The 14,556-nt window shown below is 40.8% G+C and overlaps 1 protein-coding gene across 3 annotated transcripts in view; it reads right to left on the bottom strand.

Moving 5' to 3' along the window:
- LOC118310897 (laminin subunit alpha-3) overlaps positions 1-14,556 on the bottom strand; it is a 50,285-nt gene that overhangs the window by 4,528 nt on the left and 31,201 nt on the right. For 2 of the 3 annotated variants that reach the window (XM_035634230.2, XM_035634231.2), the window contains 33 exons: positions 14,322-14,483; positions 13,589-13,690; positions 13,415-13,498; positions 12,947-13,177; positions 10,403-10,516; positions 9,451-9,569; positions 9,272-9,352; positions 9,061-9,161; positions 8,917-8,970; positions 8,675-8,826; positions 8,036-8,146; positions 7,813-7,924; positions 7,479-7,646; positions 7,126-7,322; positions 6,773-6,889; positions 6,325-6,479; positions 5,977-6,118; positions 5,763-5,862; positions 5,547-5,663; positions 5,252-5,422; positions 4,978-5,129; positions 4,658-4,852; positions 4,415-4,563; positions 4,144-4,306; positions 3,910-4,037; positions 3,114-3,258; positions 2,913-3,008; positions 2,636-2,790; positions 2,425-2,548; positions 2,174-2,314; positions 1,960-2,090; positions 1,635-1,769; positions 1,407-1,527 (listed from right to left, as the gene is read on the bottom strand). In XM_035634230.2, coding sequence (XP_035490123.2) covers positions 1,407-1,527; positions 1,635-1,769; positions 1,960-2,090; positions 2,174-2,314; positions 2,425-2,548; positions 2,636-2,790; positions 2,913-3,008; positions 3,114-3,258; positions 3,910-4,037; positions 4,144-4,306; positions 4,415-4,563; positions 4,658-4,852; positions 4,978-5,129; positions 5,252-5,422; positions 5,547-5,663; positions 5,763-5,862; positions 5,977-6,118; positions 6,325-6,479; positions 6,773-6,889; positions 7,126-7,322; positions 7,479-7,646; positions 7,813-7,924; positions 8,036-8,146; positions 8,675-8,826; positions 8,917-8,970; positions 9,061-9,161; positions 9,272-9,352; positions 9,451-9,569; positions 10,403-10,516; positions 12,947-13,177; positions 13,415-13,498; positions 13,589-13,690; positions 14,322-14,483 — 4,425 coding nt within the window. Of the gene's footprint in view, positions 1-760; positions 1,023-1,406; positions 1,528-1,634; positions 1,770-1,959; positions 2,091-2,173; positions 2,315-2,424; positions 2,549-2,635; positions 2,791-2,912; positions 3,009-3,113; positions 3,259-3,909; positions 4,038-4,143; positions 4,307-4,414; positions 4,564-4,657; positions 4,853-4,977; positions 5,130-5,251; positions 5,423-5,546; positions 5,664-5,762; positions 5,863-5,976; positions 6,119-6,324; positions 6,480-6,772; positions 6,890-7,125; positions 7,323-7,478; positions 7,647-7,812; positions 7,925-8,035; positions 8,147-8,674; positions 8,827-8,916; positions 8,971-9,060; positions 9,162-9,271; positions 9,353-9,450; positions 9,570-10,402; positions 10,517-12,946; positions 13,178-13,414; positions 13,499-13,588; positions 13,691-14,321; positions 14,484-14,556 lie in introns of those variants that run through there. The other variant, XM_035634232.2, reaches the window with a different exon arrangement.

The raw sequence follows: 14,556 nt of genomic DNA, 5'->3' as shown, positions 1-14,556 counted from the left end.
CTTCACGTTCTTCAATATGAGAAGTCTGATGTCGGTTATATTTTCATACAGTAGCACCAACTGGGTAGAGCGCTTCTGTGTACTAGTGCAAAACTCAAAAATGACTTATTCAGATGATTGAATGTGGCCCAGAGGTTGTTGGAGAACAAGCTGTGATTGTGAAATTGTCTCCTTTAATCAGGTGCTCTGTATTATGTAACATAAAAAGATCCTTAGTAAATGATCCACTGTGACTTGATGAGAGCAATACTACATACGACTTTGCTGCGAGGCCTAACTTCGCTGTGAAATATCAGCCTTTAATCTCAGTTAATTCATCAATTTCCTATTAATGATAAAATATTCTAATCAGTATATGCTCTTGGACACCATTCAGATTTATTATCTAGTGATTTAGTCCTGGTTGTCAAACCGAGACTAGTTTATATCTATAGCTTAGTATTAAACACTCTTTCATCCTGTTTTTCTGACAGATATTGATGTTTTAACAAAAAACAACAATAATAACAAGTTTGAGGTCCATCTGTGCCCTTAAAAGTAGATTACCAAACAATGCAATAATCATATTCAGGAATCATGGATGGATATTAACTGTCATAATAAAGAAGGTTAATGTGTTCAAGCATGATTATTAGTGATTTTTTATCTGATGGTTGAAGTTACACGTGAGGTCAGACAGTCGTGTGTTAAAGACAACGTGCTTGTGGACGACAGTTAGAAAAGTGGCTGATTACTCAGAAGAAAGAGAAGAGACATGAAATGATTTCAGGCTTGTTATTCACATGTCTTTGTTTGTCGTTATTGGAATTTCAAATAGAAAAGACAGGGATACAATACAATTTATGAATCTTATGATTACTGGAACATTCATGCAAGTTTTTTTTTATTAAAGTACACAAGTGCAAATGTAATGAGCTTGTGCAAAAGCAAAATGAACATCGTGGTGCAAACTGGCAGTTTTTCATTTCAATTTTAGATTCTTGTCAGCATCAGTGGGTCATAGGTCTCCTTCTTCTTCATCTCTGGAAACAAGGCAGCAAAATAACATGTAAACAACGTCAACAAAACTCAAACAGTTCGCAAGAACGAGATTTTCCCAATACAAGTGTATGTAAGTTACAAAAGGGTCAGGCTGGGCATGACTTACTGCTAGTGAGTGGAAGCATTCATCACCAAGTCACTATGTTTGTAATGCACATGTTAGTTCTGACAGTTCTATCTTTGAGTAAAACAGTGATTATGAGATCTCTTGATTCAGAGAAAGCTGATTCCCTTTGGACAAAATATGAATCATTTCATCTGGTGGCAAGTTGTTCACTTATTTGCAATAAATATAATAAGTTGTAGAATAAATGTATTACTATGATGTATTACAGTATGTGAGAGCTTGTGATGCAAACCCTCACCTTGTTAGAAATGCTGTCCAGCATCAGTTGCGCTGGAGTGTCAGAAGTACAAACATCAAGCAGGACGTCTCCAGAAGCCTGGAAGGGGCTTAAGTCCTCAGCCTTGTACAGATTGTCTGGTCTGCAAACAGAAAAAAACAAAATTAAAAAAAAACAAAACAATAACAACAGAGCACAACATAAATTGTGAGCAATTTGAAAGTGATGCACAGGGAAAACTAAGATTACCGTCTTGTGTAGAGGTTGGAAATGCAGCCTTTGAACTGTTTCTTTCCCAGGAATATGATGCCCGCTGTGTCGGGGATGGAAGCGCTGCCACTCTGCTCCTGACCCTTATCTTCATCATCAATGAGTAGCTCAATCCTGTTTGGAAAAATCCACAGAGTTTTACATTTTCTTTTGTATCATGCACAAGCAATATTTGATTTCATCTGCTTAACAGGTATCATAGCTCATGTATTTTACTTTTCCTTTAACCCATATACACATACTTGAGGGTTAAATATGTATGGGCGGTCACATTGATAAATGTTTAAATTATAAATCTTCATACCTTCCACTTCTACTGGTTACAGTCAGGTAATGCCACTGGCCATCGTGATACTGTTTGTTAGATTTCCACATCTTGTTGTTGAAACTGAGAATCATGTAGCCATTTTCCAATGCAAGATTAATCCCATTAGCCTGGGGGGAAAAAAGGGTGTTGTCTCACACAGCTCAGAAGTCATAGATACAACATTAGGTGTAAAAAAAATGTAAAAACTAACCTGCTGTTTGTCCTGTAGAATGAGCCCCTGATTCTCTGTGCTCTTGAATCCGAGAGAGATGGTAACATCATTAGCCAGACTAAAGCCTGTGAGCTGAGTTGACAAGGAGCTTCCCATGCTGAACTCCGCTTTGCGTGAAACCTAGAGCATTATACATCTGTTAATTTCACATATAACCTGATTGCGGTTTGGGCAGCGATATGAATTTACAAACAAGCTGATGGTTTGGGATGCAAAGGGAAATGACCTACCAGGGAATCCATGGGACATTCTTGGACTTTGCTGATACCCACTGACTCATCAATAGTTTTAGCGCTATTTTTCACCTTCAGATTCTTCAAGCACCCTTTGAATGGTTGTATGGTGATGTTGTGTCTGGGGGGAGGAGGAAACAGAAGATCAAGTTATATTCGTTTAACTCACAGCACATATTTGTTAAGAGGGAAATGGATAACCACTTACATTTCCCTCAGGTCTTGAGGCGCACCACCAACATAGAATTCTTTAAATTCGCCATTGCTGAACGCAGCTTTCCCTTTGGCCACTTCTTTATTGTCAACGCGGAAGAAAAAATTCCCCTCTCTTGAGAAAATGTCGATTTCGACCAAGTTGTTTGTCTGAAGGTAGGAAGGAGGAGTAATATGTGGTTGAATAATTGAATTTCGTCACCCGTGTCATCGGGTTGAGTTATCGTAAGAGTCAGGGAACAATATGCAGAAAACAACAAAAGGTTTCTTACCGGGAATCTTTTCACATTGTCTGTCGCTGGTATTTCGATGAAATTACTATGAATAAACATGACACCCTTCTCCAAAGCTATGGTGAAGTATTTGTCCTGTGTTGAAGAGAAAACAAAATAATCAAGTGTGCACATATAGTGGCTGTAATTCTACTTCGCAAAGCATAAAAACAAAACATGTATACAGTAACAACAATTTACCTCACTCCCCATGAATAAGAGCAGGCCGTTTTCTGAACGAGAGAGTAACGACATGCTGATGCGGAGGTAGGAAGAAGTTTTATCCATGAGCACTTTGCCATATCCAGTGCCCTCAAAGTAATCAGAAGTCATTGGCGGTGCATACCTAGACAGAGTGGAGAATCAGTAAACGTATGTTTTTTTTTTTAAATCAGGTTGCATATCTGTCTCAACATTGTCATGCAAAGCAAATTTCATTCAAAACAAAGGTATTGACTAAAAATTATATAGTTCTTTCCATCTTACTCCCTTTTCTATGCTGATAAAATTATTTAGCTGGAGCCTTTTCCAGCTACCACTGGGCAACCTGACGTACTGTACACGAAAACCCAGATCACTTAAGGTAATCTACAAAAACACTCATTCAGACAGTGCCAATGCAACCAAATGAGGTACAGATTATAAAATAAAAAAAGAGTTATGCCAGAGGGATGACATCAGAATCTAAGGTTGAGTGTTACTTAAAAATTTCCAACACTTGATGGCAAACCAAAAAGCCTGTTTTATTGTGCCTCTCCAGAGGAGTCATGCAAGTAGGTTCATAGTTTTGAAATATATCTAGGAAGCAAGCATGCTAAACTTTATTTATATAGCAAGTTTAATTTCAGGTGGAAGCACAATGTGAAGCACGAAGCGCGAGCTACCATGCTGCCGGGAAGTGCATGAAAACATTAGACATAATCAAACACAGTGATTTAGTCACACATACACATCTAGCATTGAGGAACCATCAGTGCGAAACGTTATCGGGACGTACCTCTTGCACGGAGTCTGCAAATTAATGTTCTCTGCCTGTTGGAAATTATAGAGACTGACAACTTTGTCATTAACGGAGGAGAACTCGATGCAGCCCTTGTACTTGGGGAAGTTCATAGAAACTGGTAGCTGAGGGGAGAAGCCAGACAGAGAAAAGTATTCATAAATCTCATGCAAACTAGAATAATTTAAAAATAAATGATTGTATTGATGTTCTTTTTTAATTGTTGCTTACAGTGAAGTTGTCAGGGTAACCTCCAACATAGAAAACAACATCACTGGGGCTGATGTCCAGCAGGTTTTTGCTCTCCTCTCCTTGGTTGTTGCTCAGAATTGGCTCACCAGGATTACTCGAAGTGATGTCTTTGGTGAGGACCATCTGTGCATCTTGGTAAATTCTAAATTGTAAGAAAAAAAATTCTTAGGATATGCACAACTCTCAAATTCCTCACAAATGTCCTTGGTCATTTTCATCTTTTAAAATTCGGACTATGGTGTCAGTTTACCTGTGTAGATCCACTTTATCGAATTTGGCAGGCTCAGACGCAGATGTGCTGATGTAACCCGTTTTCATCTGGTACTCGACTCCGTTGAGCTTGTACACACCATACAGCACGTTGCTTTTCAGAACCATGCCTATGTAGTTCTGTGAAGACTAAAATAAAAAAAAACAGTTTGATAATGTCTTGTGTGCAATTACAAAGTAAATCTGTATGCCACCATATTCATATGCTTTTACATTTCCTTACATCTCTGTTGCCAAGGTACAAGACAAACATGTTGTCTTTCTGTGTGATCTGTCTGCGTCGGCGTGTCCCATCTCCCCTGCCTTCAGGCCTCTGCAGTGACAGAGACAGAGATGTGAAGGCCTTCAGATCCTCCAGGTTCTTTGGCGGACGCATCTGCACGTAGCCATCGCCTGTGAACTTCATTGGGATGGAAATCTGGAGGGAAGATATGGCGAACAGGGAATTAGACCCAACAGAAAAAGATAGTACGCAGGGGCCCCAGCTGATTTCAGTTTCAGCTTGGAGGTGAATACTGAACATGGGTAAATGTGGGACCTTACCCTGTTAGCTGCGTCCCGGGCCTGTTCAATGAGGTCCTTGATCTTCTTGATGTTCTCAGATATGTTGCTAATGGGCGAGAGGTGTGAGGTAAGGTTCTCCACCTCTGAGATCTTATCATCCAGGGATGGGATGGTATTCAATAAGTCCTTCACTGCAAGCAGATGACAAAGGTATAAAAAAATGCAACATGTATAAAAGAATCTTTACCTTCTATCCAAAACATTACTAATATAAAAATGATTTCAGCCAATAACAGTTTTTTCAAGTCCTCACCTGACTTGTCCACATTGTCCAATACATTGCCGAGGTTGGAATCCACAGGAGTGAGACTTATCTTGTCAATTTCCGTTTTGATGTCATTCAGTTTGTCCATAGTGTTGCTTGCTGAATCACTGGCTGAAGCTGCCTTCGTTTTGGCTTCGTCAATCATATTACCAATGTCATCTGATTGGAAAAAGATATATACTGTATATTAATCAGGGCACATGAAGAGATAATATGAATTCTGCCAGCAGACTCAGACAGATTAATTTCAGCATTAGTCCTGTTTTGCCCTGACTTGCTCTACCTCTCTTGATGTTATCTAATTGGTTCTGTGCATCAAGCAGTTCTTTCTCAAGAGTTTTCTTCTTCTTGTCAGCGTTCTTCAGGCGTTTCTTCATGTCCGTAATGTCATCAGTTGCACCTGTTAAAGAAAAACAAGGATAAGTGACTGAGCTTTGGGGTACTAAAAAAAAAGAAGGCGGGGGGGATTAAAGAACAATTTAAAAAGAGAGCTGAGTACCCTGAAGGTTTCTCTCTGCGTCGCGTGCATTCTGCACTAGGTCATCTCCAGTCTCTTTCAGGTCTTTTGCTCTTTGTGTGAGTTTCTGGTTCTTCACATTCTAAATTTAAAAAAAAATATTGACTCAGTATTATAAAATATTAAGGTCTTTAGTGTCCTATCGATTGTTAATGAATTTTATAATACCAAAGAAGAAGTGGGAAATGTTACTTACATTCAAGGCGTTGTCTGCTGCCTCTTTGGCCTCATTAGCTGCCGCCTCAGCAGCATTAATGGCATCTGTTATGTTCTTGTAGGCCTCGATGGCGTCTTTGGCGTTACGCACCTCAGTGCGTCCACTTGCATCCTTAACAGAACTGTGATAAAATATAACAGGGGAAGAAAATAAACCCAAGGCACAAGGAGAATCCAAAAAAACATTGTCAGTGTCCATGCTTGACTAGCACAGAACCAGGAGGGAAATCTCAGTAGAAGCAACAGATAATGTGTGGCGGAAATTTGCCCATTAAACCTCAGGTTACATTAAGATATTGCGTATTTTTTCCTCGAACAATAAACATACTCCTCAAGTTCCTTTGCCAGCTTGCTAAGATTCTTAGCATGGTCCTCCGCAGCCTTCACAATGTCCTCCTGGGCCGCTGCTTTGGAGATCTCATTCACTTTCTTGGTCAAATCGGTCTTGGCACCATCCAGCTGTGCTGCCAGCTGTTCGTACTCCTGAAGTGGTGAAGGAAAGGAAAGGTTGCAAGGTTTTCATAATAGCAGAAAATTCCATTTACCTCACCTCAGTGCACAATAAGCAAAACACAGATCATTATCTGGGTGGGCCGCATGTTAGGACCCGAATGCCTGCTGGTGTGGATCAGAGACTAGATGTTGTATTATAACAAAGCTTTAGTGCGATAAAATGTTTTAGCCTGTATTTTGAAGTCATAACACACAAGATATGTAAGAGTGTACAGAGACTATCTGAGGTGAAGAACATGGAGGCAAACATTTGCCAAATGTACCGTTTTACTGTCGGTGAGCACTTTCACCAAATCCTCAGTTTTCTGGAGCTCGCCCTCTGCCATGGCCATTTGGTCTCCAACCATCTTCTTCTCCTTCTTTAAGTTTTCAATACGTTTCTGTAGGAAACATGAATAAATTTAGAAAACATACAAACTGTGATAGCATACTGTGTTCACATAACACATTCATTACCATGAAGATGTACCATGAAGACTATTCAGTTTTTATCTGTGCAATATTTTTGAAAAAGGACATAATAGAAATAAAGTAATACTTTCATCCAAAGTTGCAAGCTATTAACCAAGAAACACATATTCCTCATAACTGGTTAACTACTTGACTTGTGAGTTACCTGCAGCTCTTCCAATGCCTGAGCGCTGAGTCCATTCTCAGCGTTAGCTTTCATCACCAAGTCCGTCGCCTCCTTCAGAGCCTTGTCCAGGTCCTTCAGCTTGGCTTCGTGAGCTTTCAGAAGGCCGCGGATTTTCTCGGCTGCAGCCTCGTTCTGGTCACACTGCTTACTAACATTAGCCTTGATGTACTCAAGCACTGAAGAGTACAATGGAAGAAAATATAATTGGTTAATGGACACCTCAATGACCGGTCTTCAAATCAACATCAGGGATGATACAGCCACCTCAGTATTCTGGTTGGCTCTCCATTTAGAATTTACTGAATTTTTCTCTGAGAGATTTAGTCTCGTACATTTCTTGGCCTCGTCCCTCTCTTTCTCGGCAGCTGTCTTCTGAGGGATGAAGTTCCTGTTCTCCATCTCCTTCACCATGCGCTGAGCCTCTTCTAGCATTTTAGCCAGGTTTGCATTGGGAACCATATCACCGCTGCTCTCCACCATCTTCAGCTGGTTAAGCAGAGCTTCAAACACACAAAAACATAAATTTAGTACAACCAAATAATTAGGCTCTGAGAGTCAGTGCAATTGAAATTTATTGGAGGCCATCAGACTCTACAGCAAACATATTATATTACAACTGAGATAATTGACTGACTTTTGACTGAATTGAGTTAAGTTTCCCTTTACCTTGGATTTTCTTGAGCATGTTTTTAATCTCCGTGTCCAGATCCTTGGCCTTCTTGTGGGTTTTCTCAACTTCTGCCACTGCCTTGTTAGCATCAGCAGCCCTTGTATTTGCCTAAATTAAAACCGATAACGATAAAAGATATTTACACACACTTCCCCCAATTTTGTTGAATGGTGATCTACAGTATTAATAAAATGCCAGCTAGTGGCCCTGGCACTCTACCTTTACTTTGAGGGAGCTGATGTCATCTACGAGAGTGCTTGTGTCCTCCTCCAGCTGGTTGAGTCGGGACTTTTGTGTTTGGATGGCAGAGTTGAATTTGTTGACAAGAATCTGTAAAATGCACAGTAGCAGAAATTCAAAGGACATACATGTATAAAGGCAAATTCATTTGTTGTAGTTGGTGCACTGAAGCTTGAGGCTGTCATAATTATTCATGATACTTTTCACATCATAAATGAACATTCCCTCTAACATTGAGATCATGAGGGAATGAGAGACGACAAATTGCTGCGACAAACACTGGCATCCAGCGGTGTAAACTCTAACTCTAGTTGACACACAGGATGTGGGACAAAATTCACTGAGATTACTTATCAGCAGGGATTTTGAATGTTTGAACAAGCACACCCATCCTGTGCCATACTGTTTGTGTGCACGTGTATGTATGTCTGTGTGTATGTGTGTGTGCATGAGTATGTGTGAGAAATGGTCACATGCAAAGAACAACAGATCTCACAGCTCAAGATCATGCATTTGATATTAGGATCGGCATAATTTGAATTTGAAGATGATTTTTATTTCAAATGTCTTATCAACTTCAGAGCTAGAGAATAGGGTTTCAGGGGAATGGCATGTTACCTTGGTGTCTGACATGGCCTTCTCCAGGCTCTTCAGCTTATCCTGAGAGGAGGCGCTGGCAGTGGCGTTGTCCAGCTGACCTTTGATCCGTCCCAGCTCGTCGTCCAGCTTCTCCAGATCATGCAGTAATGTCTGGGCACAACTGTCACACTCTGAAATCAAAAGGATGATTTGACTGACACATGACCCTACTGCATTTAGTGTAAACTGAACATCACAGTTCTTTTTTCTTTTTTTATTACCTTTGCAGTGCTCATCTGTGTTTGTGTCTCCCGGTTCCAGTGTGTTCTTGCAAACTGTAGAAGAAGAAAAAACACCTTTAAATATGAAATTAACCAAAATGTCAAATAGTTTATTGTTTTAAAAACAGTAGTCCATTATCCTACCTCCAGTCCGGGGATCACAGTTGTTACCATTGCCGTTGCAGTTACAGGGTTTACAACTTCCTCCTGGTGTCAGTGGATCACCATAGTAACCAGGAGCACATCTATAAGAGGAATAAGTGAGACAGAATAAGAGGCAAAAGACGAATGAGTGAACAGTATTTCAACAGCATTAATTGACCTTATAGACTGACTGGTCCATACACACACTCACCTCTCACACTTTTCTCCAGCATAGCCTAATCTGCAGACACACCGGATGTCGCCAAACACCTCTCTGCAACCGATTGCAAAACTGTGTCGAGACAGCGAGATTATGATTTCATTATTTTCCATTCAATTATAGCACAGCTGTTTATTGTGTTAAGTGTTCTGTTTGTTTTTTTCACCGACCTGTTTGTGGGCACGCCGAACGGGCACGGGCACACTCTGCATGTCCTCTGAGCCGCGTTTCCATAGTAACCTTCTTTGCAGTGTTCACACTGGTCACCTGCTGTGTTGTACTGACATTTCTAAAAAATGATGTATGTATTATTAAACCACTCGCAAACTACATACGAAGAATGAAGGTTGTGACGAAGCAAAATACAAGATTAAAAAAAACTTAGGTATCAATCCTTTATTGATAGCTAGATGGTGGAAATTCAGGTATTACAGCATCGCAGAGACAGAATGAGTAAAAAGTTTGAATGACAATAGAATAAAATAAAACAAAATAAGAATAATATGAAATTAAATAATATACAATAGAACAATATAGAACAATTAGACACAGAATACCCAAATTTACACAAGCGTGCAATACCATTCGAAGTGTCAGAGATATTGTAATGTATGTAAGTAAAGTATATAAATAAAAAACATATTTCCATGCCAGTCAATCACAAAAAGTGTGTCTCATGCACTCTGTAGTGAAAGTGTTTTCAGCCGCTGCCATTAGGGTGTGGATCCATGCGTGCATTTCACACACAGGCCCGGTCTTGAGTGTCTTGCATAACAATAACGCCACAGAGAAGACTGAGATTTAGAAATGCGTAAAGGCTCACCCTCCCAACAAGGCGAATAATGAGTGATAGGGCCAATAACAGGAAATCAGGAAGCTACAGTATATTAAATAATTTCTTGGCATGTGGTGATTAAAAAAACAAAACACAACCAAACAGGTGAAGAAGCAGAGTTTGCAGACAAAGTTGTGCCCACAGATGTTCCCTGTGAGAGGTGTAGACTAAAGAGTAGCTCACACTGGAGTCAGCTGGGCCAAAATGATCATACTTGGTTTTAGGTGGCTTTCTACCGTTAACCTGGGGTCATTCAGTCATTAATAGGGTTGAGGATTATTACTCACCAGGCACCTCCCTGACTTCTCTTCACACTCATCAGACAGACCATTGCACTCACAGGGCACACAGTGGCCCAGGAAGGGTCTGCTGCCGTCTCTGTAGAAACCAGGGGCACATTTCTGAAAAAAGAAAAACACAAATATAAAGACATGGTTACTAAAATCACTGCTTATATACAGTATCATTTATAAACCCGGCACAACACTGTATATTTGACTGTAAAAACATATTTTTTAATCATAAAAGCTATGACACTTGGGGTGGGCATTATACTTGTAGATAGAATATGCTATCATGTTATGATAATGTTATTCAATTGAAAACAATATATAGATTAAATAACCAGACAGGAGCTGTTTGGTTATTGTTTCTGCTAATAATATCACATTATTAACTGTGATATATTTACATTTATCACAGTTAATAATAGTTAGGAGCAGGTTTGTTCGTCGAATTTTACAGGATTTTTACTAACTGTGATAAATGTAAATAATTCTCACTGCTCAAAACTTCAGCAGAGACATAAACGTCTTCACAGACAACATCTCTGTTTGTGCTCATGAAGTGTGAGAGCACACGGCAATGAACTTGACCTAAAAGGAGTGTCACTAACAGTTAACAATGAAGAGTCAAAGCATGCCCTTTGCCTTCAGAGATAACAGTCTTCAAGTCACCACAAGCTCACACCTGAGACACTGAGGACTGTGACCTACAGCTACCTGTAATAAAAAAAAACACACCCGCCAATTCGACAGCAAGATACATCAGACCTCCAAAGGTTTTTACCTGAACCTGAGAACTGGCACCGCTGTCATTAATGGAGGGATACTGAACCGTCTGTACCCCTTGGTCATTAACTGATGGGAACTCTATCCTCTGGGTCCATCTGTCGTGATGCCTGGCGTGGCGGGTTCGCTCTCCTCTCCTCAACGACCTGTGGCCAGCGCAGCACAGTCCAATCAAAGTCCAACATATCAGGGCCCGTAGCGGGACCCCTGTGCGCCGCTGCCTTTCCATATCTGACATTCCTAACGTTTAGTCTGTGTGAAATAATGCTCCACTTTGCCCTGCCTCAGCCTCTTAAACACACACTCACACAAAAAGCAAGAGGACACGCCCCATCTCTCACCTGAGTCAGACTTGCAGATCACTATGAGTGTATGCAGGCACACAAGCACACACATGCAAGTTTTCAAATGCTCTGTCTCCCCCCCTCTCTCTTTCTCGCTCCCATATTGCATTACTTGAAGACTATCTAGACAGTGAAATGTGGGCGCACGCACGAGCACAAAACACACAGGGAATCCACTATTAGCATATCTGAATAGAGCAAAGGAAAATCACTGTCTACTTGAAGCTGCAAGGTTGTAGTGATAAATCCTCAACCTGCAAAAGCAAGTAAAACATTCCTAGTTTAATATTCTGTATGTTAATGTATGTGTGTGTGAGTGTGTGGTAAGCTTATGTGACTGAGAGGAAATTCAGTCATCATCAGACAACACAGACGAACTCACACCTGAATCACGCTCCTCAAACACACACCAGACAGAACTGGGTGTGTGGACTGTGCTTACTGACACACGCACACACACGCACACAGAGTTTTATGAGCAACACTGTGTTACCAACTGCCACACCCCATGTGTCAAGCTGAGGCGCCTGTCATACCACCTCTGGGCACATAAAATCGACTTCCTCTGAACATGGCTCATGCACACGCAGGTTGGTAACCACAACGGCACTCCCACCAATTATACACTTTTTAGATAAAACTGGTTCTTTCCACTGATACACGTGTCACATAAAAAAACTCCCTTTAAATTAGTGGTGGCTCCATTTTCATCTTCATTTTTGGTTCTGTGGGCAAAACTTCTGCAATCATGTGTAACAAAAATCAGATTTGAGAAGCACAGACACACTCTGTCCGGTCAGCACCATTCCCAGGATGAAAATAAGTCAAGTAAAGCCTTTCCTTAACAACTACATCACGGTTGTTTGTACTACGTTTCTGTGAGCTGTGGCCACGCCAGTGATTATATCTGTGTAATCACTAATATTATGTCTGCGTGATTGTGCATCATATTCCAGCCCGGGGCTACACAGTTACACAGCTTGCCAGCCAGTATTTTCCAGTGCATTCCACCCATGGCTCCTCATCTGATGTGCTTCTTTCTTCTCTAGGTAAAGGGTGTGGTACTTGGTTCAGGCGTGTCAGAACACCCCCAAAATATGAGGATGAGGTCCAGCTCAATCATTGCTCCACCCTTCTTCTGAAAAAAATAAAGATTCTTCTCTCTACTCACCATATTTCTCCATCTCATTTTCCATGTTTTGCTTCAGGCTCATCTATACATGCCATGTAGATTTTAACTCGAGGGTTCTTGTTTTTTTCATTATGTAAGTTTAAGTGTCAATAAAATTGGATTCCCTTCCAGTTTTTGTCTATTAAGTTTGATTGTAAACCGAACAACCCCCGAAAAAATCTTCCAACATTAATTTTGACACCCTAGCGATATGAAGGGATACTTAATGACCTTTTAATTTCTCACCTCACAGGAATCCCCGGTGTACTGAGGGGGGCAGGAACAATGCTCCACAGTGTTTCCAGGACCCCCCGCCCCTGTGTTAGTTGCCTCCTCCAAGCCCACTTCCCCCAGGCTTAGCCGCTGGCTCTGAGTGAAGTACAAGGCTTGGATCCTCAAGCCCACCAGTCCAGCTAGGACCATCATGAACTCCTCTCTGGTCACAGGCCTGTTGGTGACAGCATGGCGCCAATTTCCCTGCAGGCAATGGATTATTTTATTCAGGGATTAATGCTGAGAAAATCCTTTTTCATTTGATTTAATATCATGGAGAAATACCTTATATTGTGCAGTATATTTGTTTGTTTGTTCAACGCTTTATTGCAGAGCAATAAACTATCACTTTTTAGTTGTAATGCTTTCATTTGATGTGCTTGAATTCAAATCACAGGAATCGGATCATCAGTCAGAGGGAGGGACGTGTGTGTTCTTTACCTCCACAAGATGGACTCTGCCCTGATACAACCTGTCAGGAAGAGGGACGTGTGGAGCCATGTGGATCAGGGTCATATTCCGACCCTAGGGAGAAATAACGACATGGATAAATAAGACAAGAGTCTGTCACTGATAAAATAGTGTCAGAATGGGGAAATCGGTGACACTACACACAGTCAGCACGACATCAGGTCTTCTGTCCATCAGAGTCATGCCCTCACTGGGAATCCCAAAAGATTTGGACTGGTAGGTAAGGAAACCACCATATGATGTAACCTGACAGAGAAGGATAAAGCCCAGATATCTGTCAGTTCATCTGTTAAGACTGCAGAAAACTGAAACACAAGACATAGGTTAAAGGAAAAGTCTTTATCCACACAACCTTCGTTTTATTTCTCAACTAGGAAGTCATAGCTGCATGGGGTCATTATGTCTTTCAGACATTGCAGCATTGTAAAATATATACATTTAACTGAATTATCTAAACCCAGTTACTGTAAGATGTGAAAGGAAGTTGAGCACACACCCATTCTAAAAGAATCCACACAACCCTGTTAGGTGAAGTAGATCAAAACTGAACTCCATTGTAGGTAAAAACTTAACACTAATATTAACATTCACTTCCAGATGATTCATTTAAACAGAAACTTTAAACTGGGGGTGCAGATGGCTCACTGTATTCTCAGATCGCCTCAATTAGTGGGGATTTAAATAGGAAACAAGGAAAAAGGTCTGAAAATAAGACCCAAAAACTACAGATTTGTCTTTCAAAATTGATTTTTACTTTCTTTTTTTAAATTAAATCTTTAAACCTCTCACTCTGGAAATAGCACACAGCATCTGTTTACATATTCAAAAACGACAGCATTCCGGTTGCCTTGATGTTTTTTTCCCTCCGTGGACTCACTCTGTCTCCCAGGTAGGACTGTGGTGCCACCCAGTGTAGAGTCTGAACGGTGGGAGGAAGCTCCTGGATGTCAGACACCACTGTGTTACTGGCTGTGTTCAGCACAGAGGGAACCTCCTCCTGGTCAGGTCGTATCAAACGCCAGCCCCGCATCTCAACGGACTAATAACAGGGAGGGTGAGGAGTGAAAAGTGAATCGACCATCCAAAACAGTGTTATACTGCACTATTTTGAC

Source organism: Scophthalmus maximus, chromosome 5, assembly GCF_022379125.1.
Source record: "Scophthalmus maximus strain ysfricsl-2021 chromosome 5, ASM2237912v1, whole genome shotgun sequence".
Taxonomy (NCBI): domain Eukaryota; kingdom Metazoa; phylum Chordata; class Actinopteri; order Pleuronectiformes; family Scophthalmidae; genus Scophthalmus; species Scophthalmus maximus.
Note: the sequence above shows the minus strand (reverse complement) of the source record. Positions and strands in the feature narration are given on the sequence as shown.